Here is a 24,510-nt window from a genome sequence, read left to right as displayed (position 1 = left end):
GCCTGCCTCTCAATCAGCTTTCTTTCCATCTCAGTCTGCTATTTTATATTATCTTTTATGTCTTATTTTATAGAATAAGTTTAAGGATTTTTTTGAGAACACTAAGCAGATGTCCTGTTCTTGCCAAAAATCTGTTTTAAAAGCCTGTTCTTCTTACCCATCTTGAAACTGTTTTCTCCATTTTTCCATTTTTTAGAATCTTTTCTTATCCCCAGTGTTCACTTTCTTTCTAATTATTGTCCTTAAAATAAAAAGGTACTATCAGGCCTGGTTTCCCCCGTAATCAGGGAAGGTATATTCTACTTGGTTCCTTCATTATCCCCAGGTTGTTGTTATATTTTCATTCCAGTCAAAGTCTAGTTAATACAAATTTTAGTAAACCAGAATTTTAGGGCCCATGAGAAAGATATGGAAACACTGAAAAATCCAAGCAGAAGAACTTCTTCTCTATAGTATCTTTCCACTGTGTCTACTGAAGCTGCTATACTGGAAGCTAAACTTCTGTATCTAGAGTGCTAATATTCTATTTCCATTGGGCCAGTAATTCATGTTAAGTGCAAGTACTTAAGGGTCTCCTATCAACTACTGCCTGCTTCATGGGACTCAAGATCCTGCCGCTTGGCCAGCTCTGCTCTTGGTGGTTTCCCATTGCCACTCTCTTTAATAACTGCTGATTTGCACTGATGAAATGGAATCCAAGTAGTTTCCATGGAACCAAGTGCTCCTGTGTGGTTTTTTAATGTATCAACTGGCTGGGCTGAACTACATTTCCCAGAATTCTCTTTCCTGTATGTTTTCCAGTTACAGTGAGCCACAAGAGACAGTCTTGTATGAGATTTAAAGGGCAAAAATGGGCACCACAGCCTTTTTTTATTATTATTAATAGCTTCCGTACATTTTTATTCACCTCCTGGCTTACCTTGTTGGTCTGCAGCAGCTCCATCTTCACCTGGATCCTCTCCAACTCCTAAGCCAGTTACCAATTTCTCCTGCAGGACACCCATGTGATCAAGACCAGAGACCGTGAGAACTGACACAGTGTTCAGTTCACCTTTGTGTGTTTCAGATTGTGCTTATCGGTCCTAGTTCATCCTTTCTCTCCTGCACTTAATTTTTTTTTTTTAATGTTTATTTATTTTTGAAAGAGAGAGAGCCCATGTGCAAGCTGGGGAGGTACAGAGGGAGAGGGAGACAGAGGATATGAATTCACAAACCGTGAGATCATGACCTGAGCCCAAGTCAGATGTTAAACCGACTAAGCCACCCAGGCGCCCCTCTCTCCTGCACTTTAAATTCGCCTTCCATTGGGGCACCTGGGTGGCTCAGTCAGTTAAGTGTCAACTCTTGATTTCAGCTGACAGCGCAGAACTTCCTTGAAATTTCCTGTCTCCCTTGCTTTCTCTGCACCAACCCCCTCTCGAAATAAATTAAAAAATAAAAATAAAGGAGGAGCCAAGATGGCAGAACAGCAAGGAAGTTTCTTGTGTGTCTCGTGTCCATGAGATACAGCCAGACCGACACTAAACCATCCTACACACCTAGAAAACTGACCGGATGATTAACACAACAATCTGCACAACCTGAACCACAGAATTCAGCAGGTACGCGGCACAGAGAAGTGAACTTGGGGAGCGAGAAGACACAGGAAGGGAGGTGTTTTTGTCAGCAGAGAGAGGATGGAGACTGGGGGGTGGGAGGGAGAATATGGGAAAATCACCCCTCCCCAAAAGCAGCTGGAGAGAAAGTAGAAAATTAGAAACAGCCACAGGGACTAAACTAAAAAGGGAGAAAGGAGAGGGTTTAAATTTCGTTAAGACTGTAAACAAGGGGAGCGCAGTCTGCAACTCCACAGCTCAATACCTGGCGGTGCTCTGGTGGGAAGGGCGAATCCCCAGGAACAGAGTGGGGTCCAGGAGGTTCTCAGGCCACCTGGGGAAAAGCGGTTCCACTTCTGGAAGGACATTTGGTAGAGACTGTTGAAGCCACCTGGTCCCAGCAGACCCCCGAAGGCGGCCACATTTGCTGGTGCTGGAACAAAGTCATTAAGGGTGAAGCCTGGTGCCAGATGTGTGTTGTGATTTTCCATAATCCCTGATAAGCTGCTGCTACACTGTCTCAGAAACTTTTACTGGGGCGCACTGGCACCCGGCCGCAGTCTCAGGGCACCGGCAGCAGCAGGGTCCATCAAGTGTTCCTGGGTGCAGCCAACATTCAGCCATTGCTCATTCAGCCATTGTTCGGTAAGACCCTCCTGCAGAGGGGCGGAAGAGGTCAAAGCCGCAGTCCTTCAGAAACAACCACATCTGAGTCAAAACGTGGAAGAGAGGCTTGGGGCCTGGTCACGGAGAGTGAAAAAGCAGGGAGTGGATGAAAGCTGAAGACAGAGGACAGGGGCGTAATTGCTGATCCGGGAGAACACATCGGGTAAGGGGTGGCGCCATTTTTACCGCTCCGGCGCATGCGCATACACACCTAGGAATCCCGCAACATTCCACCCCAGTAGGATAGCAGCGCCATCTAGTGGAGAGCGGAGCTATTACACTGAGCCCCGCTCAAGTGGGCCAACCTCACTCTTCAATAACACAAGTCTCACTGCTGGCTTAGTCTATGGACTATGAAACGCTACATATACTGACTTCTAGGGGAAAACGAAGTAATGTCAGTCCTACCTCATTCTGTTAGCAGGTCCATCTATTCAATTTTCTTTCTTTCTTTTCTCTTTTACACTACTTGTCTTTTTCTTTTTTTTTTTTTTTTTTCCCAACGTTTTTTATTTATTTTTGGGACAGAGAGAGACATAGCATGAACGGGGAAGGGGCAGAGAGAGAGGGAGACACAGAATTGGAAGCAGGCTCCAGGCTCTGAGCCATCAGCCCAGAGCCTGACGCGGGGCTCGAACTCACGGACCGCGAGATCGTGACCTGGCTGAAGTCGGACGCTTAACCGACTGCGCCACCCAGGCGCCCCACTACTTGTCTTTTTCTTGAATACAGAAAGAGAAAAAATTTATTTTTATTTTCAATTTTTATTAAAAATATTTTTCCTTGATTTTTATTACTATATTTTTTACTTTTGTGTAAAATTTTCAAATTCTATTTTACGTCCATCATTTTATTTTAGCATATTCACCTTTTCAAATTTTCAAACGATTTCCTTTTTTTTCTTTTAGTTTTTCTCTTTTTCGTTTCTTTTCTTTTTCTTGAATGCAGCAAGAGAAAAACTTCATTTTTACTTTCAATTTCTATTAAAAATATTTTTATTTAATTTTTATCACTATAATTTTTACTTTTGTATAAATTTTTTCAAATTGTATTTTACTTCCATCATTTTATTTTAGTCTACTACAGTGTATTCACTTTTTCAAATTTTCAAACGATTTCCTTTTTTTCTTTTTTTATCTTCTTTCTGTTTTTCATTTCTTTTCTTTTTCTTGAATACAAAAAGAGAGGATTCATATTTATTTTTAATTTTTATTAAAAATATTTTTCTTTATTTTTTTTCTTACTTTATTCATTACTTTTGTGTATATTTTTTCAAATTCTATTTTACTCCCATCATCTCATTTTAGTCTACTTCAGTGTATTCATTTTTTAAATTCTCAATTTCCTCCCCCCGCCCTTTTTTTCTCTAATCTGTCAAACCACTTTCAACACCCAGACCAAAACACACCTAGAATCTAGCATCATTTATTTGATTTTGGTGTGTGTGTGTGTGTTTAATTTTTTAATTTTAATTTTTTAATTTTAATTTTTCTACCTCATTAATTCCTTTTCTCCCTTCAAAATGACAAAACAAAGGAATTCACCCCAAAAGAAGAGCATGAAGAAATGACAGCCAAGGATTTAACCAACACAGATACAAGCAACATGTCTGAACCAGAATTTAGAATCACGATAATAAGAATACTAGCTGGAGTTGAAAATAGATTAGAATATCTTTCTGCAGAGATAAAAGAAGTAAAAAATAGCCAGAATGAAATTTAAAATGCTGTAACTGAGCTGCAATCACGGATGGATGAAGCAGCGGCAAGAATGGACAAGGCAGAACAGAGAATCAGTGGTATAGAGGACAAACTTAGAGAATAACAAAGCAGAAAAAAAGAGGGAGATTAAGGCAAAAGAGAATGATTCAAGATTTAGAGAAATCAGTGACTCATTAAAAAGAAACATCAGAATCATAGGGGTCCCAGAAGAGGAAGAGAGAGAAATAGGGGTAGAAGGGTTATGTGAGCAAATCATAGTGGAAAACTTTCCTAACCTGGGGAAAGACATAGACATCAAAATCCAGGAAGCACAGAGGACCCCCATTAGATTCAACAAAAACTGACCACCATCAAGGCATATCATAGTCAGCTTCACAAAATACTCAGGCTAGGAGAGTATCATGAAGCAGCAAGGGAAAAAAAGTCCCTAACCTACAAGGGAAGACAGATCAGGTTTGCAGCAGAACTATCCACAGAAACTTGGCAGGCCAGAAAGGAGTGGCAGGATATATTCAGTGTGCTGAATCAGAAAAATATGCAGCCAAGAATTCTTCATCCAGCAAGGCTGTCTTTCAAAATAGAAGGGAGATAAAAAGTTTCCCAAACAAACAAAAATTAAAGGAATTTGTGACCACTAAGCCAGCCCTGCAAGAAATTTTAAGGGGGACTCTCTGAGGGGAGGAAAGATGAAAAAAATATATATATAAATAAATACCAAAAGCAACAATGACTAGAAGGACCAGAAACTCCAACTCTACAAGCATCATAATGACAATAAATTCATATCTTTCCATATTCACTCTAAACGTCAATTGACTCAATGCTCCAATCAAAAACATAGGGTAACAGAACGGATAAGAAAACAAGATCCATCTATGTGTTGTTTACAAGAGACTCACTTTAGACCTAAAGACACCTTCAGATTGAAAATAAGGGGATGAAGAACCTTCTACCATGCTAATGGTTGACAAAATAAAGCTGGAGTAGCCATACTTATATCAGACAATCTAGACTTTAAAATAAAGACTGTATCAAGAGATGCAGAAGGGCATTATATCATAATCAAGGGGTCTATCCACCAAGAAGACCTAACAATTGTAAATATTTATGTGCCAAATGTGAGAGCACCCAACTATATAAATCAATTAATCACAAACATAAGGAAACTCATCAATAGTAATACCATAATAGGAGGAGACATCAACACTCCACTCACAGCAATGGACAGATCATCTAATCAAAAAATTAATAAGGAAACAATGGCTTTGAATGACCGGACCAGATGGACTTAACAGATAGATTCAGAACATTTCATCCAAAAGCAGCAGAATATACATTCTTCTCCAGCGCACATGGAACTTTCTCCAGAATAGACCATATACTGGGACACAAATCAGCCCTCAACAAGTACAAAAAGATCGAGATCATACCATGCATATTTTCAGACCACAGCGCTATGAAACTCGAAATCAACCACAAGAAAAAATTTGGAAAGGTAACAAATACTTGGAGACTGAAAAACATCCTACTAAAGAATGAATGGGCTAACCAAGCAGTTAAAGACGAAATTAAAGAGTATAAGGAAGCCAATGAAAATGATAACACCACAACGCAAAACCTCTGGGTTGCAGCAAAGGCGGTCATAAGAGGAAAATATATAGCAATCCACGCCTTCCTAAAGAAGGAAGAAAGATCTCAGATACACAACCTAACCTTATGCCTTAAGGAGCTGGAAAAAGAACAGCAAATAAAACCCAAACCCAGCAGAAGACAAGAAATAACAAAGATTAAAGCAGAAATTAATGTTATCAAAACCAAAAAGCAGTAGAACAGGTCAATGAAATCAGAAGCTGGTTCTTTAAAAGAATTAACAAAATTGATAAACCTCTAGCCAGTTTGATCAAAAAAGAAAAAAGGAAAGGACCCAAATAAATAAAATCCAGAATGAAAGAGGAGAGATCACAACCAACACAGCAGAAATACAAACAATAATAAGAGAATATTATGAGCAAGTATATGCCAATAAAACGGGCAATCTGGAAGAAATGGACAAATTCCTAGAAACATATACACTACCAAAACTGAAACAGGAAGAAATAGAAAATTTGAACAGACCCATAACCAGTAAGGAAATTGAATTAGTAATCAAAAATCTGCCAAAACACAAGAGCCCAGGGCCAGATGGCTTTCCAGGGGAATTCTACCAAACATTTAAGGAAGAGTTAACACCTATTCTCTTGAAGCTGTTCCAAAAAACAGAAATGGAAGGAAAACTTCCAAACTCTTTCTAGGAAGCCAGCATTACCTTGATTCCAAAACCAGACAGAGACCCCACTAAAAAGGAGAACTATAGACCAATTTCCCTGATGAACATGGATGCAAAAACCCTCAACAAGATATTAGCCAACCGGATCCAACAATACATTGAAAAAATTACTCACCACGACCAAGTGGGATTTATACCTGGGATGCAGGGCTGGTTCAATATCTGCAAAACAATTCACATGACTCATCACATCAATAAAAGAAAGGACAAGAACCATATGATCCTCTCAATAGATGCAGAGAAAGCACTTGACAAAATACAGCATCCTTTCTTAATAAAAACCCTCAAGAAAGTAGGGATAGAAGGAGCATACCTCGAGATCATAAAAGCCATATATGAACAACCCAACACTAATATCATCCTCAATGGGGAAAAACTGAGAGATTTCCCTCTAAGGTCAGGAACAAGACAGGGATGTCCACTCTCACCACTGGTATTCAACATAGTATTGGAAGTCTTAGCTTCTGCAATCAGACAACACAAAGACATAAAAGGCATCCAAATTGGCCAGGAGGAGGTCAAACTTTCACTCTTTGCAGATGACATGATACTCTATATGGAAAACCCAAAAGATCCCACAAAAAAATGCTAGAACTGATTCATTAATTCAGCAAAGTGGCAGGATATAAAATCAATGCACAGAAATCGGTTGCATCCTATACACCAACAATGAAGCGACAGAAAGAGAAATCTAGGAATCGATCCCATTTACAATTACACCAAAACCATAAAATACCTAGGAATAAATCTCACCAAAGAGGTGAAAAATCTATACACTGAAAACTATAGAAAGCTTATGAAAGAAATTGAAGAAGACACACACAAAAAAGGAAGAAGATTCCATGCTCCTGGATAGGAAGAACAAACACTGTTAAAATGCTGATACTGCCCAAAGCAATCTACATATTCAATGCAATCCCTATCAAAATAACACCAGCATTCATCACAGAGCTAGAACAAACAATTCTAAAATTTGTATGGAATCAGAAAAGACCCCGAATAGCCAAAGCAATCTTGAAAAAGAAAACCAAAACAGGAGGCATCACAATCCCGGACTTCAAGGTATACTACAAAGCTGTAATCATCAAGACAGTATGGTACTGGCACAAGAACAGACACTCAGATCAATGGAACAGAAGAGAGAACCCACAAATGGACCCACAAATGTATGGCCAACTAATCTTTGACAAAGCAGGAAAGAATATCCAATGGAAAAAAGACAGTCTCTTCAGCAAGTGGTGCTGTGAAAACTGGACAGCGACATGCACAAGAATGAACCTGGACCAGTTTCCTAAACCATACACAAAAATAAACTCAAAATGGATGAAAGACCTCAATGTATGACAGGAAGCCATCAAAATCCTTGAGGAAAAAGCAGGCAAAAATCTCTTTGATCTTGTCCACAGCAACTTCTTACTCAACACGTCTCCGGAGGCAAGGGAAACAAAAGTAAAAATGAACTACTGGGACTTCATCAAAATAAAAAGCTTCTGCACAGCGAAGGAAACCATCAGCAAAACTAAAAGGCAACCAACAGAATGGGAGAAGATATTTGCAAATGACATATCAGATAAAGGGTTAGTATCCAAAATCTATAAAGAACTTATCAAACTCAACACCCAGAAAACAAATAATTCAGTGAAGACATGGGCAAAAGATATGAATAGACACTTCTCCAAAGAAGACATCCAGATGGCCAACCGACACAGGAAAAAATGCTCAACATCACTCATCGTCAGGGAAATACAATCAAAACCACAATGAGATACCACCTTACACCTGTCAGAATGGCTAACATGAACAACTCAGGCAACAACAGATGTTGGCAAGGATGTGGAGAAAGAGGATCTCTTTTGCATTGTTGATGGGAATGCAAGCTGGTGCAGCCACTCTGGAAAACAGTATGGAGGTTCCTCAAAAAACTAAAAATAGAAGTACCCTATGACCCAGCAGTTGCAGTACTAGGCATTTATCCATGGGATACAGGTGTGCTGTTTCGAAGGGACACATGCACCCCCATGTTTATAGCAGCACTATCAACAATAGCTAAAGTATGGAAAGAGCCCAAATGTCCATCGATGGATGAATGGATGAAGAAGAGGTGGTATATATATATAATGGAGTATTACTCGGCAATCAAAAAGAATGAAATCTTGCCATTTGCAACTATGTGGATGGAACTGGAGGGTATTATGCTAAATGAAATTAGCCAGTCAGAGAAAGACAAAAATCATATGACTTCACTCCTATGAGGACTTTAAGAGACAAAACAGATGAACATAAGGGAAGGGAAACAAAAATAATATAAAAGCGGGAGGGGGACAAAACAGAAGAGACTCATAAATATGAAGAACAAACTGAGGGTTATGGGAGGGGTTGTGGGAGGGCAGATGGGCTAAATGGGTAAGGGGCATTAAGGAATCTACTCCTGAAATCATTGTTGCACTATGTGCTAACTAATTTGGATGTAAATTTAAAAAAATAAAAAATAAAATTAAAATTAAAAAATAAAATATTAAAAAATAAGAATAAAATAATAAAATAATAAAATAAAATAAAATAAAATAAAATAAATTCATCTTCCCTTCCCACCTATCTACCCTGTGAACTTCAAGCTCTAACATCAGGTAAAATCAACAGCCTTACAAAGACTTCTAGAGCAGCTTCTACAATTGAGGTCAAATTCCTATAACAAAGACATTTGTGTGTGTGTCTGAAATACATCTTAGTATAGCTATCTATATCTAGTTGTCTAGCTACCTACATATCTATCTATCATGTATATTTCATAGTGATTCTGCTTCTTTAATTGAATCTCAACTAAAAAAGCTCCACATCTGATCCATGACCCACTTTAGTTCCTGTTATTTTGCTTCAAAGTTTGGGAATTCTTGTTGGCTTCTCCCAAAGTCTCAATTTAACTTTGTGGTTATTTTGTTGTTTCTTAGGAAAGGGCTTTCACTACAACACTCAGTGACTTTCAGTTGAATGTGCACCTCATTTAACAGAAACTCCTTTGCCTTTTGGGCCCGTGATATTGTCTTTGCCTAGTAAATCAGAAGCAATGATCAATCCATGAGGGCTTTAGGTGCAGGGGCTTATGTAAATATTTTCTACAGCTGATTCCTGGGAGGGAAATCATTGTCAGCCCAAATCTAATTCTATATGTTTTATGTCCAAACAAATGTCACTCTATTGACTCTAGCTCTTGTTTTGAAGATTTCTGGGAATTAAGAAAAAGATCACTGGTCCCACTTCTAGCCATGACTAACTAGTGCCAATCATGCCTTCTCACTGTCTGCACGTAGACAACTAGACAAAACATGTGAAACAAATTTTCAGACATTGGACCACAACTAATTCAGAACTGTGATCTTGAAAATAGAGAAACAAATGAGGAGGGCTGTATAATCACCCCAGCTTTCTGGATGCAAGGACCATTTAGACAAGGACACAGAGAAGGGATCTTAAGCAGCATATAGAGATCAAAGTTTGAGGAGAAGAAAAAAAAGTTTGAGGAGGATAAGGTAGGTAGAATGTGTGGAACAGTCTAGAGAGGACAGAGCAATGACAAAAAAAGAGCTCCAGAAATACGCATAACATATCCTTGAGTTTTTGACTGAATGTAAGCAGTGTATAAATAGGATGGGATTCCAGAAGGCTAAGTAATGAATGGATCTGTCAAGTGAAAAGTTTCCATAGCTCACACTGGATGGGGAAGTTCTAACAAGTAATGGAACTGGAGAAGTTTTTGACTTTTTTGCTTTTTTCTTAAAGAGAAGCCATAGTTGCAACTAAGCCTTAGCTGGAAAGCTACAGAGTTTCTACAATGAATCATCAAGATGGATGCAATCCCAATGATACTATGGAGAAAAAATAAAATGAGACCCATACACAAAACATAATCAATGAATACCAACCTTAGAATGACCCTAGTGTTGAAATGAGCAGACAAGGATTTTAAAGCAGCTATTATAACTGTGCTCAAGGACATAAAGGAAAATATACTTGTAGTAAATGAACAAACAGAAACTATAAGTGAGAATCAAATGGCAAGTCCACAGCCTGAACATATGGTAAGGATGTGGGGCTCTTGGCCAAAGTGAGGTGGAAGGCCCTGGAGCAAGACAGAGTCCAGACCAAGCATTAAGTTTAGCTTGCAATGCTTATAATTAGAATGAATAATTTGAAATGGCAGCTTCACCTGATGCAGTCATGTCCTCTTCATCCAATTTCTTAAGATCTCTCTCAGTTTATGAACCTCTTAAAAGCATTAATCTCCTAAGATCTGATTGTTAAACGCTGTGGGATAAATCAGAATATTATTACAGAATTGTCAAGTTAATATTGCTGGTGTTTCAAGGTCCAACCACAGGTGTCTTTTCCGCTAGAATATATGATGATGACCACAATACCAAGATCCAGTACAGCCTATACTGTGCTTTTTGGACTTGGGCTTTAAACCCTTGCATGTAGTCACATTGATAATGAAAAGAGAAGGATGTAGGAGCTTGGCTGTAAAATGCATGAGAAGTATTTTCTACTGTTACATGCATCAGGATATTAAGGCCCAGAAGTTTAAGCAGGACACAGCCCAGTTCTTTTGGATATTTTTCAGCCACAACAGCATGAAATATGACTAACCAGGCATCGAACCAGTGAGTCTTTGAATAGAACTTCCACTGAGTTCTCTGGCCAAGCAGCACAGATCCTGCAAAACAAAAAACAAAAAACAAAACAAAACAAACACTCAATGGTATCATATCTGGGAAGCATTTACCATAGCAACCAACCTGTCAGATATGATAATATATGAGAGAAATGTCTTTCTCCTTCTTGAAGTCATGTTGGAAAATATCAACTAGCCACAAATATCAATTGTGGAGTTATTAATGGCTATATTCATTTTGCTGGAAAGAAATCTTCAGTGAGACTTTCAAGACAAAAAAGTAGATCTAGATAAACTGGTGAAAGAAAAATTTTAGTAATTTCAAAAATATGAGATTCAACTAAAGGAAGTTGACAAAAAAGATGATGTGACTTCCTTTTACAACACTCTCCCTAGTCCCTTGCTAAAAAAAAAGCTATCATATATATATATATATATATATATATATATATATATACACACACACACACAGGGGAGGGGATGAGGAACACCTGATTGCCTAAGTTCAGCTCACAGGTCAGCCAGTGGTCATGTCCTCTCGGTGACCTCCTTCAACAAAAGTTTAGGGCAGCTGGAGATAAGGGGGAGAAGAGGTAGGTAGTGAGGCAGGGAGAAATTAGTTTGGAGGAATATGTTGGACTCTGTCCTGTGGACAAGAACCATAGACTAGAGTGGAGAGAGCCTAAAGGTAGAAACAAGAGCTACATGATAGGCAATAGATGATGAATGGCCTTGACAGAAGCGTAAGGAGGGAAGAACTGGTTATGAAGAAGTAAGGCTGGATTTGGGAGACATCTAAGATGTGGAATTGATATGACTTTATAACTAGTTGGATGAGGAACAGGAAAAGGATGATATTCAGATAGATGGTTTGGAAGCTGGTTTAGACTGAATTTGTCCCCCAAATTCATATGTTGAAGCCCTAACCATCAATATAACTGTACCTGGAGGTAAGGTATTTAGGAGATAATTAATGTTAAATATGTTAAATGAGGTCATAAGGGTGGGGCCCTAATCCAATAGGACTGTGGCCTTATGAAAACAGGAAGAGAGAGAGAGAGAGATCTCTTCCCTTCAGTTAGAAGGTACTGTATACAAGCCAGGAAGAGTTCACCTGAAACTAAATGGCAAGAGCTTGATCTTGGACTTCCCAGCTTCCAGAACTGTGAAAAAATAAATTTCTGTTGTTTAAGCCACCCAGTCTATGCTATTTTGTTATGGCAGCCCAAGCAGACTAATACAAGAGCCAATGGGAGGAGTGGGATTATGGGGAGGGGACATGTTCATGCAATTCACCTGGATCAAGAACACAAAACAAGAAGCCAGTTGCAGCAATGTTTTGAGTTCAGATTGGGATATCTCAAGATTGGGATGTCTAAATCATAGACATTTATATGAGAAGATAAACGGCTGGAAATCTATGTATGAAACTCTGGGGAGTGGTTGGCTGGAAGTACATACTTGGAAACCATCAGCAGTAGGTGGTAGTTGAAGCCATGGAGATGGGCAAGCAGAGGAGGAAAGAAGTTCAACAATGCAGAATAAAATAGCCAGAGATGGAGGAGAACCATAACTGAGTAGTGACTTTGAAGCCAATGAGAGAATTTTGAAAAGAGATGATTAACAGGATCAAATGCAGTGCACTGAGCCCATTTCTGGGGACCTGTCTAAGTGTTTGGCACAACCCTTGAAATCAAGGGCCCAACAGTCTAGCTGAAAGGAGAACACAAACATATGAAACAATTAGGAAATCATTCAATTAGAGTAAATTGTCTTATTACTGTAACAGACAAGTGCAATATAGATCCATCCATTTATTCTGCAAACATATTGAGCTCCTACTGTGTGTCAGACATTTCGTTTTTGAGAGAGGCGATTGGGCTTTTTTAAAAGAAGGGCATGACTTAGTTATGGAGGTGGAAATGATATTCTAAGTGAAAAAGAACAAAAGCTGAGTAATTTAGGCACATGAGGAGAGGGGGTGGAAAGGATGCAGTCTTGGCAAGAGTCTAAGAAGGGGTGACTATCTGGGAAGAAAGCCTGGCTAGGTGAGTTTGTGCCAGAGATTGGAGGGCTGGAGGGCACCCGTCAGAGTGTAACTAGTTCCAGAAGTATTCCCGATCCGGTATATTTTCTAGGTGCTATCTACCTACTGCTTCAATAGCAAGGAGAGCCCCCTTGTGTCGAGCCAGTGGGGCCACTGCTTTCTGCAGACCTTGGACATGCAGAAAGTGCAAGCTTCTACAGGGGCCACCAAATACGTGTCGAATTGCCGTCAGATACGGAGAAGAGATTATAACTAGATATCAAGGGAAAGCATAATTAGAGGAAAGCTTTAGATATCACAGCAGTTTCCATGGCCCTGATCTACACATGAGCTTTTTCAAATAGCAGGTGCAGGAGACTGGGAGATCCCAAGCATCCATCATAACATCTATACTGCAGTGGCTCTGGGTGGACCGATTAGCAGCCAGGCGTATGGCCGGGTAGACAGTATGATGAATAGTGATATGGGCAAATTCGTGGAGGATGAACCACTACCAGTCTGAACGCTACCAGTCTTGCCTGGCGGACCTGGGAACAAAGCTTGCTTCCCCCAGGACGGCCCTGAGGGTGCAGTTCTCCGAATGGCTGGAAGAGGGCGCTGCGGATCGCACTGGTCCGGTAAAGTCCGAGGTCGACCCAGAGTCCTGGGAGGCGAGGGGTGGGGAAGCCAAGCTAGGTCTCCTCCCAGAAAACCCGAAGCTGCTGAAATCCGCAGAGCGCCTGGCGGGAGTGTTAATGCGGCTGCTTGAAACTTTGCCTGGACCCAGTGTTGGGGGTTGGGGGGAAGGATGGGAGATTGGAGAGGGGAAAGGAACAGAGAAATAAACCCCAGAGCGCTGCTGGCAACTCTGAGGAAATCACGACTACTATAGGCCCTCGGGCTCACACTGCTGGGGCTTCGGTTTGATGGGAGACCGAAGGGTGGAAGAGCTGCAGGCTTCAGCTATCTAAAGTTGAATGCAGCTGCACAGGTCCTAGGGCGAAACAGCCGCGGCGCCGCGAGGAACCTTCTTGAATCTTGTCATTTCGGCTTCAGCAGTCGCTCCAAAACTTTCTTCCGAACTGCACGCGCCTCCTAGGATGTTCCCATTCCTTAGGATGGGGGCTTCCTACCTGTCCAGAGTATGGCGAAATCACCACCGTCCACCCTGTCTCGCCCACTTACAGGCTTTTAATTTAAACAGGAACGAAGAACTGGGAGCAAACAAGCCAATCCGCTACAGGGCTCTGGCTCTACTTATGCCTCTGTCTTCCAGGGCGCCCCGCATCGGCCTCGCTGGGTCTCCCAGCAGCTGTAGGTCGGCCCCCTCCCCACTTCCCACCCCAGTATCGGTTTCTCCGCATTTCAAAGGATGCTGCTAGCGCTGAATTTCCTCCTTCTCTCTACTTTGTAAACCAATCCCCGAAGTCGCTGCTACCCAAGATCTCTTCCCGCCAGGGGGCGCCTTGACTATAAGGGCTCTGGCTGTAACTTGGGACAAGTTGAATTAGGCTTGAACCGTGTGACATGAAAATAGGCAAGTTCTGAGACCACAGGTGTGAACCTCTTGGAAGACTTGACCTGACAGAGGAAAAGGTTCTTTGACACTAAAGGCCGGAGGATGGACTCTCCTCCCTGGGAAGACTCCCACTCGAACACCAGACAGCGCCAGTGCAGGGAGAAGGTGACACTGGAGCTACTCTCAGACATCCCAGCGTAGCCTCCCCCCCCCCCCCCCCGTGCCTGCGCAGAAGCCACGGCTTGAGGAGGGTGTCCGGAAAAGGAAGGTGGCCCGCGAAGACCCTAGATGCTCAAGTCCAGACAGGAAGCAGTGAGAGAGCGCGCCTTAGCTCCGAATCTGTTCCTCGAACAGCCTCTTCGAAAGCCTCCTCAGGAAAGCCCCCTACTACAGCCCCTGCCCTCCACCCACCTTCTTCGAATAGATCCCTCAGAGGCTCTCAATTCTGGTGCCTGGGAAAAAAGCGCAAGGGGTTCCGGTGAGATCCTTCAGAGAGAGAAAGACGCCCTCCAGAGGGGGCTCCGGATTCTCCGTTCCTTGGATCTCATTGGGGAGCAGCGACCCCCCGCGCCTGGCTGCTTTCCTGCTTTCTCTTCCTGGGTGTCGTTGCCTCGACGGCACCCGAGAACCCAGCTCAGCCAGGCTCGGGAGCCTGCTCCTGGCTGAGGAAGGTTTGCCCTCTGGGGGGGCTAGGCACAGGAACAGCCGGGGGCCCAGAGAGCTTCATGCAGAGTTAGAAGCCTGGATTCATAGTTTCTATAAATTCAAGATACAGAGTCCTAAGTAATAATCCCTTTCATTTGCTAGCAATTTTTATGCTTTACAAACTCATGGATCTCATCCTTAAATACTTGGATCCCTAGTACAACCTGGGAGGTACACAAGGAGAGATTATGACTATTTTTTTGCCGTTCAGGAATCAGGTGCTAAGAGGCTTTGTTTCCTTAATTCAACATTTCTTGAGACACTGGAAAATTCAAGAATAAATAAAACAGGATCTCACTCTAAATTAGGGAGGCCAGTAAGCAACACCTTAGTTTACTCAGGCTGTGGGCAGAGCGGCTCCAGGGTGTGGTGGGAGTCCAGGAGAACTATACCACAGAGCTGAAACGTGGCAAAGCCAGGGCTCCAGTCCCAGGACTTCTGACTTGTACTCAAATGCTCTGCCTATGACCCCTGAGCACTTTAAGATGGGCTATGGTGAAGAACACTCCCCACCCCCGTCCTACACACACACACACACACACACACACACACACAACTTAAGATGAAGGGGAAGGTAGCTAAAAGAAAGGACACTCCTGGGTTAGGAAGAGGTGTTGGGGCCAGGAGACTTCATCAAAACCTCTATCTTGGTTGGATCCCAGAGTAACATTGTCACAAAGTAACTATGTACATATTATTTGGGTGATTTATTGTTAGTTTATAAGCTCTGTGTGGGTAGGAGCCACATCTAGCTTCTTTAAAGCTGAATTGTTAGGCCTCGCACGGAGCCTGGCAAAGAGCCAGTACTCAACAAACATTTGTTGAATAAATCACGAATTGCGATAAAACTCAGAGCAAAATAACACCAGAAGGGAACATGGCCGCTCACCGTCCTAAGAGAGGTGTGAAGGACCATGAAGAGAATTAGAAAAATGTGGCGCTGAGGACTGGGAAGGACTTTTCATTTCTCTAGCGATCCAAGCTTCAGACTCCGAGTCATACAGCCTTGTATGAGCCCTCCGTCCTAAATTCTCAAAGAAGTGACTCCAGAGGGACAGAAAGGCGCTTCCCCCCACCATAAGGGTGGTGAGCAAAGGTTGGTGCCAGTTCAACGCGTCCCTGGCCGGGCCTGGACCTGAGCCCCAGTCGCCCGGGCTCCTTAGATTCCAGTCCAAGCTGCAGAGAGCAAAGCTATGTGGCCGCGGTTGAGGTGGGCGTGTGCGGCCCCACCAGGGAAAGCTCCTTGAGAAGCCCGAAATGGACCCCACTGCGCCCACTCTGCCTGAGAGAGTTACTGAAGACGCGGGGACCTACAGGGAGGATCTCAGGCTTCCCAAGTATTCCCTGCAGCCATGAAGAAATTACTAGGTTAACCTCGGTCACCCTACTTAAGATGAAGGGGGAGGTAACTAAAAGAAAGGACACTCCTGGGTTAGGAAGAGGTGTTGGGGCCAGGGACGGACTCTCAAAGCCTTTGGTCCGGCAAGAGCAGAGATGGAGATATATGCCTTTTCCCTCCGGTAGACGCCTCAGTCCTTCAGGCTTATTGTTGGCAGTGCAGAGAGTGTGGGGCTGTGTGTGTGTGTGTGTGTGTGTGTGTGTGTGTGTGTGTGTAAGGGGCAAGGGTAGAAGAGGTGGGGGTGGGGTGCCGCAAGGTGGTGCAAAGGCCCAGGCGAGGTCTAGTCCAGAGCTAGTGCTGGTGCGCGCGCGCCTGGCGGTGAGGTGCAGCATAATCTTGGTTGCGGGGGTGCAGGGGGGAGGGCGGAGCAGCAGCCTCGGCCAGCCGCCGCCCTCTGCCCCCCAACTCCCGGCCCAGCTCCAGCTCAGTGCGGAGACTCAATGCCTGCTGCGTGGCTGGGGGTCGAGGTCCATTCTGCAAGCCTGAGGGTGGGGGTGGGGAGCTGCCAGCCACGTGCGCAGCCGGAGCCTGCTGCGGGACTGCGAAGCTGCCGAGGGACGAAGGCCCAGGCTCAGGGCCTGCGGAAGACGCACCCAACTCTCCCCTTCACTCAAGGCCTAAAGGCAGGGCAGGGTGGGGGGTGTGCTAACGACAATACAGAAATCTGGCGCTCTGGCAATGAAATTAAAAATTTTCTAAAGCTTTCGGAGAGCTTTTATGTGCCCCATCTTATCTGAAAATCTCAGAGAAACCTTGTGAAGAATTACCTACACTTCTAAACGGCATTGAGACCGAGAGAGACGTACACCATTCTATACTTGGTGTTTCTTATACTTACCAGTAATGTGAAATAATGGAGAGGGAAAGGGAGAAAGAAGACAGGTGACTGGGAAACCCACCCCGCCTTAGCAATAAGACCCCAGTCAAAACAAAAGCCCGGGATTCTGGGCCGCCTGCAGACAAGATCTGTATTCAGTTTTGTCTGCTCTCCTCGACGGTTCATTTGAGCTCAGCGTCGTCTTCCCTCCTTGCTCCTAGGGCTTAAATATCACATAGATCAACGCGCAGTTGATGGAGCCTGAGTCTTCCTGAGAGCGCCGCCCCCCCACCCTCCCAGACAAGCCCCTTGGAAGAAGCGCAAGGAACCAGCCTGGCGCTTGTCTTTCACAGTACAGCGGACAAGCACGTCTCAGAGCCCAAGTGCAGGGTTGCCTGCCCCAAAGCCGCCAGGGGAGCTGCGCAAAAACGTGGGCACATGCGGGAGGAAGGGGGTGCCCTGGGCTTTGTCACCCTTCATAAGCGACGTAGGTGGTGAGGAAACCGAATGTTAGTATACAAGTTGGCTTTGTATTGAGGGAGCACAGAGCACTTCTCAAGGAGAGAACCGAAATGTTAAAAAGCCAATAACAAAACAAGTTTCCTTACTACAATTGCTGTTAATGGAAAAGGCGCCTAACCTGCTGAATTAAATCGTTCAAAAGTGCCTGTTCATCACTGGGAGTTCCTTCTCTACAAGGAGGGGAAAGAAAATGAAAACAAAAAAACAAGTTCGAGAAACCCCCTTAACTGGCCCTGGCAGCGTGTTGGAGGCCCCAGCCTGGACAAGGAGCTTTCCACCCTCCCAGCCTCTAGCCGGAGAGGAGGCTAAAAGAGCCAAAGAAAAACCAAACCAAAACAACGACAAAACGTTTGGAATCTCAGGGGGAAAAGTCGGAGTGGGTCTCGGGATCTGTGCCACGCAGGGCGCGACACTGTAGTCCATTGGGCTGGAGGCCGGGGCCTGGCCGGAGCAGCAAGGCCGGTGCCTCTGGTCCGGCTGGGGAGCGAAAGCCCACAGCTCCCCCTCTCCAGGCGCCCAAGGACCCTCAAGGCGCGGGGCTCATACTTGAAGCCTGGGAACGCGCTGACAGGAAACCCACTTCCTCCTAAGCAGTTTCTTGCTCGCCGGATGAGAGGCGCCCAATTGAAGCAGAATGATCCTCATCTACTAATATCCAGCGTGGCCACAAAGCGACTGGCCATTTACGCCGCCACTTTAAACAAAGATATTTGGTTATTCCCGGGGAAGCAAGTGCACTTTTGCATGGCTGAGCTCCGGGCGGAGGCGAGCCTCAGCCCAGCCTCCCGCCTGCTGGGCTGCTCGCGCCTCGGGATTCGCCCCCTCCCGGCCAGCTGGTCCCGCCGGGGTTCAGGCTCAGTTCCGCCCGGCAACAGGCGGGCGGGTACTTACGACGCTCCCTGCCCGCGCCCTCCCTGAAGCATCAGAGGGGAAAACAGCGTGGCCCTGGGCTCGGGTGCTGGGGCTGTGATGTCCTCGGAAAGTCAGCTCCAGCCCCAGAACCCCGCGTGTCCGGGCGATGGGCGAGGGTCGGGGACACCAGGTTTGTTCGAGGTGGGGCAACTTCAGCAATGGCCCTTCGGGTTAGTGCCCCCCAGCTTCCCAGCTCTGGCGGCCAGTAGTGTGCTTGTCTTGGCCAGGAATGGGGGTGGGGAAAGGGAGCCGCGGGTGGGTTGTTGGGGGGGGGGGCGTGATGCAGGGGGCCCTGGACCGCTGAGAAGACCCTGAGCTGGGGGGAGGGGGACGCGGGGATCTGGGACAGCCTCTCCGAGGCAGCCGATCCCCTGCTCAGCGTCCCCTCCGCCCGCTGGGATTCTCTCTCGGGTAGGGGGAAAGGGGGCGGGGAGCAGAGGTGTCCCTCTGACGGCGGCAGAAGAGGCAGACAGACGGACAGACACGCAGAACAACAGTGCGGCCCCAGGGTTCGTCCCCAGACTCGCGAGCTCGTTTGGTGGTGACTGGGGCTCAGCGCCGCGAAGCCCGATGTGGTCCGGAGGCAGTGGGAAGGCGCGGGGCTGGGAGGCCGCGGCGGGAGGGAGGAGCAGCCCCAGCAGGCTCAGGTGAAACCCCTACCCTGTCCCTTGGCCCCCTCCCTCTATAGACTTGTCCCCGCCCGGGAACCCCGACTATATTGGAAAGTGGTTCACTTTGTAACTCCGAAAGTTGGTTGCAAAGCAGCATTCACCTTCCTTCCTCCCCACCATCCCCCCTCCTCGGCTACTCCTCACCCCACCTCTTGCCCTCCCCTCTCTCGGTTCCCTCCTCCTTTCCCTCCCCTGTCTCCCCCCGCGCGCCGCCCGCACCCCACAAAAAATGGGGTGGGGGTGTCCGGGGGAGGGGGAAAGAAATGCTTTGGGTCGTGTCTCTGCCTCTCTCTCTCTCTCTCCCTCTTTGAGACCTAAAAATCCTGACAAGTGAAACTTAAAGGTGTTTACCTTGTCATCAGCATGTAAGCTAATTATCTCGGGCAAGATGTAGGCTTCTATTGTCTTGTTGCTTTAGCGCTTACGCCCCGCCTCTGGTGGCTGCCTAAAACCTGGCGCCGGGCTAAAACAAACGCGAGGCAGCCCCCGAGCCTCCACTCAAGCCAATTAAGGCGGACTCGGTCCACTCGGTTACGTGTACATCCAACAAGATCGGCGTTAAGGTAACACCAGAATATTTGGCAAAGGGAGAAAAAAAAAGCAGCGAGGCTTCGCCTTCCCCCTCTCCCTTTTTTTTCCTCCTCTTCCTTCCTCCTCCAGCCGCCGCCGAATCATGTCGATGAGTCCAAAGCACACGACTCCGTTCTCAGTGTCTGACATCTTGAGTCCCCTGGAGGAAAGCTACAAGAAAGTGGGCATGGAGGGCGGCGGCCTCGGGGCTCCGCTGGCGGCTTACAGGCAGGGCCAGGCGGCTCCGCCGGCCGCGGCCATGCAGCAGCACGCCGTGGGGCACCACGGCGCCGTCACCGCCGCCTACCACATGACGGCGGCAGGGGTGCCCCAGCTCTCGCACTCCGCCGTGGGGGGCTACTGCAACGGCAACCTGGGCAACATGAGTGAGCTGCCGCCGTACCAGGACACCATGCGGAACAGCGCCTCGGGCCCCGGATGGTACGGCGCCAACCCAGACCCGCGCTTCCCCGCCAGTAAGTGAGGCCGCCCCACTGCCGGGCCGCGGGCTGAGTACGGGAGGCGCGGGGAGAGCAGCCCAGAAGGCGCGGCTCCTGCCAGCTGCGCACTGGGCGTCAGGGTGGGCGGCCCGGCAGCCGCGCCAGGGAGTAGGGTGCGGGAGCTGGGGATTCTTTCCCCTGCTGGATTGAGGTGTCCCAGAAGAGACACTTGGTAACGCTGGGGTCCTGCGAGCAGTATTCGGCGTCTCCCCAGTGCGGCCGACTAGGAGCTCTGCTCGGCGCAGGAGACCTCGGAGTGCCGAGGGAGAGCCTCCCTCCCCCCACCCCACCCCCAAAAAACCCCTAAGGGAGCTGGGGGCAAGCAGGGAGCAGAGAGGCGCGGCCTGGCCGGGCCGGAGGCTGCCCTACTGCGACGCGCTCAGGCGTCCGGCCCGGCTGGCTCTCCAGTCTAGGCAGGTGGAAGGGCGCGCGTGGCTCCAGAGGGGGCTGTAAATGGAACGAGCAAGTGCCCTCACTGGGGCTGACAGGAGAGAGAGCTGCCAAGAGGCAAAGCGTCTGGGGTTCTAGCTTTCCGAAAGTGAAGACTCCACTCTCCTAAGCTCCCAAAGTTGGGGTCTACCGTGGGACCCCAGCTTTTGGTGTGGGCCCAGTTCACCGCCTGTGCCCCGATAACCCCACGACTCTGGCCGGGGATGGGCACGAAAGGAACGGAAGCGGCCTTTCTCCACTTTGCTTTTGGGCTGGAGCACTGAGACTGGGGAGGCAACCGGGGTTGAGGTGGGGAGCTTTCCAGTAAATCCCTCGACGGCAAGGCCTGGGGCAGGCGCTAGCCATCCTTGACACCTAGGCCTCTCAGGGCGGAGGCAGCTTAGGTGAGGAGGGAGCCGTCGGGGTGGGCAGGGCCGGCCAAGGCCGCGGAAGGCAGAGGTGGCCTGGCCCGGCCCGGTCCCCGCCGACGCTGTGCGTTTGTCGCCTACAGTCACCCGCTTCATGGGCCCGGCGAGCGGCATGAACATGAGCGGCATGGGCGGCCTGGGCTCGCTGGGGGACGTGAGCAAGAACATGGCCCCGCTGCCAAGCGCACCACGCCGGAAGCGCCGGGTGCTCTTCTCCCAGGCTCAGGTGTACGAGCTGGAGCGACGCTTCAAGCAACAGAAGTACCTGTCGGCGCCCGAGCGGGAGCACCTGGCCAGCATGATCCACCTGACACCCACGCAGGTCAAGATCTGGTTCCAGAACCACCGCTACAAGATGAAGCGCCAAGCCAAGGACAAGGCGGCACAGCAGCAACTACAGCAGGACAGCGGCGGCGGCGGCGGGGGCGCCGGGTGCCCGCAGCAGCAGCAAGCTCAGCAGCAGTCGCCGCGCCGCGTGGCAGTGCCGGTCCTGGTGAAAGACGGCAAACCCTGCCAGGCAGGCGCCCCCGCGCCTGGTGCCGGCAGCCTTCAAGGCCACGCGCAACAGCAGGCGCAGCAGCAGGCGCAGGCTGCTCAGGCGGCCGCGGCGGCTATCTCAGTGGGCAGCGGTGGCCCTGGCCTGGGTGCACACCCGGGCCACCAGCCGGGCAGCGCAGGCCAGTCTCCGGACCTGGCACACCACGCCGCCAGCCCCGCGGCGCTTCAGGGCCAGGTCTCCAGCTTGTCCCACCTGAACTCCTCGGGCTCGGACTATGGCACCATGTCTTGCTCCACCTTGCTATATGGTCGGACCTGGTGAGAGGACACCGGGCCAGGCCGGGCCCAGCGCGCTGCCTCATCGCTTCCCCTCCTGCCGGTCACACAATCACCAACTACCCGCCGCTCCCTGCGCTTCGACTTTTCTTAATAATCTGTCCCGTTTAGACCGAGGGGAAAAAACACAAAAGCCAAACTGCTGGACGTCTTTTTTTTTTTTTTTTTTCTAAAATTTGTGGGATTTTTTAAAAAAAGAAAATAAAAACATCCAAGTGAATCCAATTCTTTAAGGAGTCTTTAAAAAGAGAAGGACATAACAAGAACAGCTTTTGGGGTGTCTTTTTGGTGATTGAAATGGTTTCACTTGCTCAGGCAGGGTGCAGTTTGGAGAGGGCTCCACGATGACTGGCTCTGGACTCTAAAGATCGCAAACTTCACTCTGGGTACACTGTGCCAGCAAGGCGGACTCGCTTGTAAATACCCGGATTTCTTTTGAAGGGATGATGGGGGCTGGGGAGAGGAAAGACTCTTCGACAGGACCCACTTGTCATTGACACAAAGGAAATGCCCCCTCCCAGCGCCCTCTGGCCGCCCAGGCTCAGCCCCGGGGAAAAGCCCTGGCTAAAATTGTTTTATGTTTGATGTGAACTTGTAGCTGTAAAACGCTGTCAAAAGTTGGACTACATGCCTAGTTTTTAGTAATCTGTACATTTTGTTGTAAAAACAAAAACAAAAACAAAAACAAAACCAACCCCTGTCCCCAGCCCATCATATTTTTTATGGGCATTGACAAATCTGTGTATATTATTTGGCAGTTTGGTATTTGCAGCGTCAGTCTTTTTCTGTTGTAACTTATGTAGATATTTGGCTTAAATATAGTTCCTAAGAAGCTTCTAATAAATTATACAAATTAAAAGGATTCTTTTTCTGATTAAAAGTCCACCTTTTGTTTGGTTTTAATTTGGCTTTAAAAGGCTTTTTTTTTTTGGTGGTGGTGGTGGGGTCAGCTCATCATTGGCCTGATGGGGTTGGAATTGTTTGGGGGCTGAAAGGATACTAAACCAGCTAAAGAGCTGGGCCCAGAGTCCTTGTCCCACAGGGAAATGGAGTTTTGTTCTGTCTCCAGATTGAGTAGAACCAAACCTTGAGCAGTCCTGGGACTTGACAACCAAAAGGAAAAAAAACTAAATACTTCCATCAGGAGGGAAAGGGTGAAAGGAAGAGAAAGAGACCAAAGGACTAGTTTTCAGCACCAGGCTTCTGGTTTTTTGTTTTTTGGGTTTTTTTTTGAAACCTCAGAAGTGTCTACTGTGGTCTTATACAGCTAAGGCAACGTTTAAGACTTTAAAATGTTTAAATAACATGCATTTTAAATAATCTGAATGAGGGATCATTTTTACTGAACGAATGGTCCCTGTAGATTTCAACACCAATCCTTGTTTCTAATCTGCTGTAGAGCCTCGTCAGAATTGGAATTCAGGGGAAGACTATTTTCAAAAGAGGGAAAGTTTATCTGGGTCTCTGTTCTGTTCTAAAACAGCTATCCCCCATGCAGGGTTAGACATGGATCCCAAGCCTCTCAGGGTCTTTCTGGTCTTGGGAGGTTTCTGACTGGGCTACACCAAAGGCAGGACTTTGGAAGCTGGGCTTTCCCTCTTTGTTCCACCGGTTTCCATCTCTGGAATATCTTTGTAGTAAGGAATCTTTTTCCTGTCTCCAACTCTCTACTTCTCGCTGCCCACCCCCTGTCACCACCACCCCAGCAAAATAATCATCTTTGACCTTTCTCCCTCCTTCTAATTTCCTGGTCTCTTTGGTACCCAGATGTGGTTGTTGGGGAAGGTTGCCCTGAGGAGGGGAGGAGGAAGGAGTGGCTGTGGACAGAGAGAAATCATAGTCCCTAGATGGGCTATTGCCGGTTTCAGTGTCACCCTTGATAAACCTACCCAACAAAAGTGGCCGGGTGAGCTCCTATTAGCCTGAAAGTGTTTGTGGGGTTCATACTTGGCATTTACTCATTTCATGCCCAGAATTCCATCTTTCTTTTTCCTTTCTTCCCTCTCTTCATCTTTTCTTCCTCTCTTCTTTTCATCTCATTCTGTCTCCATCTCTCTTTTCACCGGACTTTTCCCATACCCCACTTGTGAAGGAAATTGCATAGACCAAGGCCTTGCTCCATGACCAGCAGTATTCTTTGTTAACTTCCTGGGGGCTCCTCTCCCTGAATGCCTTAGGACTGGGGGCCAGGGTGAGCTTCC

At 46.8% G+C, this 24,510-nt stretch overlaps 1 protein-coding gene across 5 annotated transcripts; it reads left to right on the top strand.

Moving 5' to 3' along the window:
• The first annotated feature begins 18,700 nt into the window (after window positions 1-18,700).
• On the top strand, window positions 18,701-22,542 carry NKX2-1 (NK2 homeobox 1). Of its 5 annotated transcripts, none has more exons than XM_060619536.3 (4): window positions 18,701-19,007; window positions 19,293-19,524; window positions 20,209-20,594; window positions 21,559-22,542. In XM_060619536.3, exons 1-4 carry the CDS (start codon window positions 18,935-18,937, stop codon window positions 22,293-22,295), a joined length of 1,428 nt encoding a protein of 475 aa, XP_060475519.1. In that variant the 5' UTR covers window positions 18,701-18,934; the 3' UTR covers window positions 22,296-22,542. The 5 variants fall into 5 exon arrangements, with proteins under 5 accessions (XP_060475519.1, XP_060475520.1, XP_060475522.1 ...); XM_060619537.3 differs by having other exon boundaries at window positions 18,703-19,007; window positions 19,293-19,386; XM_060619541.3 differs by lacking the exon at window positions 18,701-19,007 and adding an exon at window positions 19,967-20,111 and having other exon boundaries at window positions 19,414-19,524.
• The last annotated feature ends 1,968 nt before the right edge of the window (window positions 22,543-24,510 follow it).

This window comes from Panthera onca, chromosome B3 (genome assembly GCF_046562875.1).
Source record: "Panthera onca isolate mPanOnc1 chromosome B3, mPanOnc1 haplotype 2, whole genome shotgun sequence".
In the NCBI taxonomy this organism is placed as follows: Eukaryota; Metazoa; Chordata; class Mammalia; order Carnivora; family Felidae; genus Panthera; species Panthera onca.
Note: the sequence above shows the minus strand (reverse complement) of the source record. Positions and strands in the feature narration are given on the sequence as shown.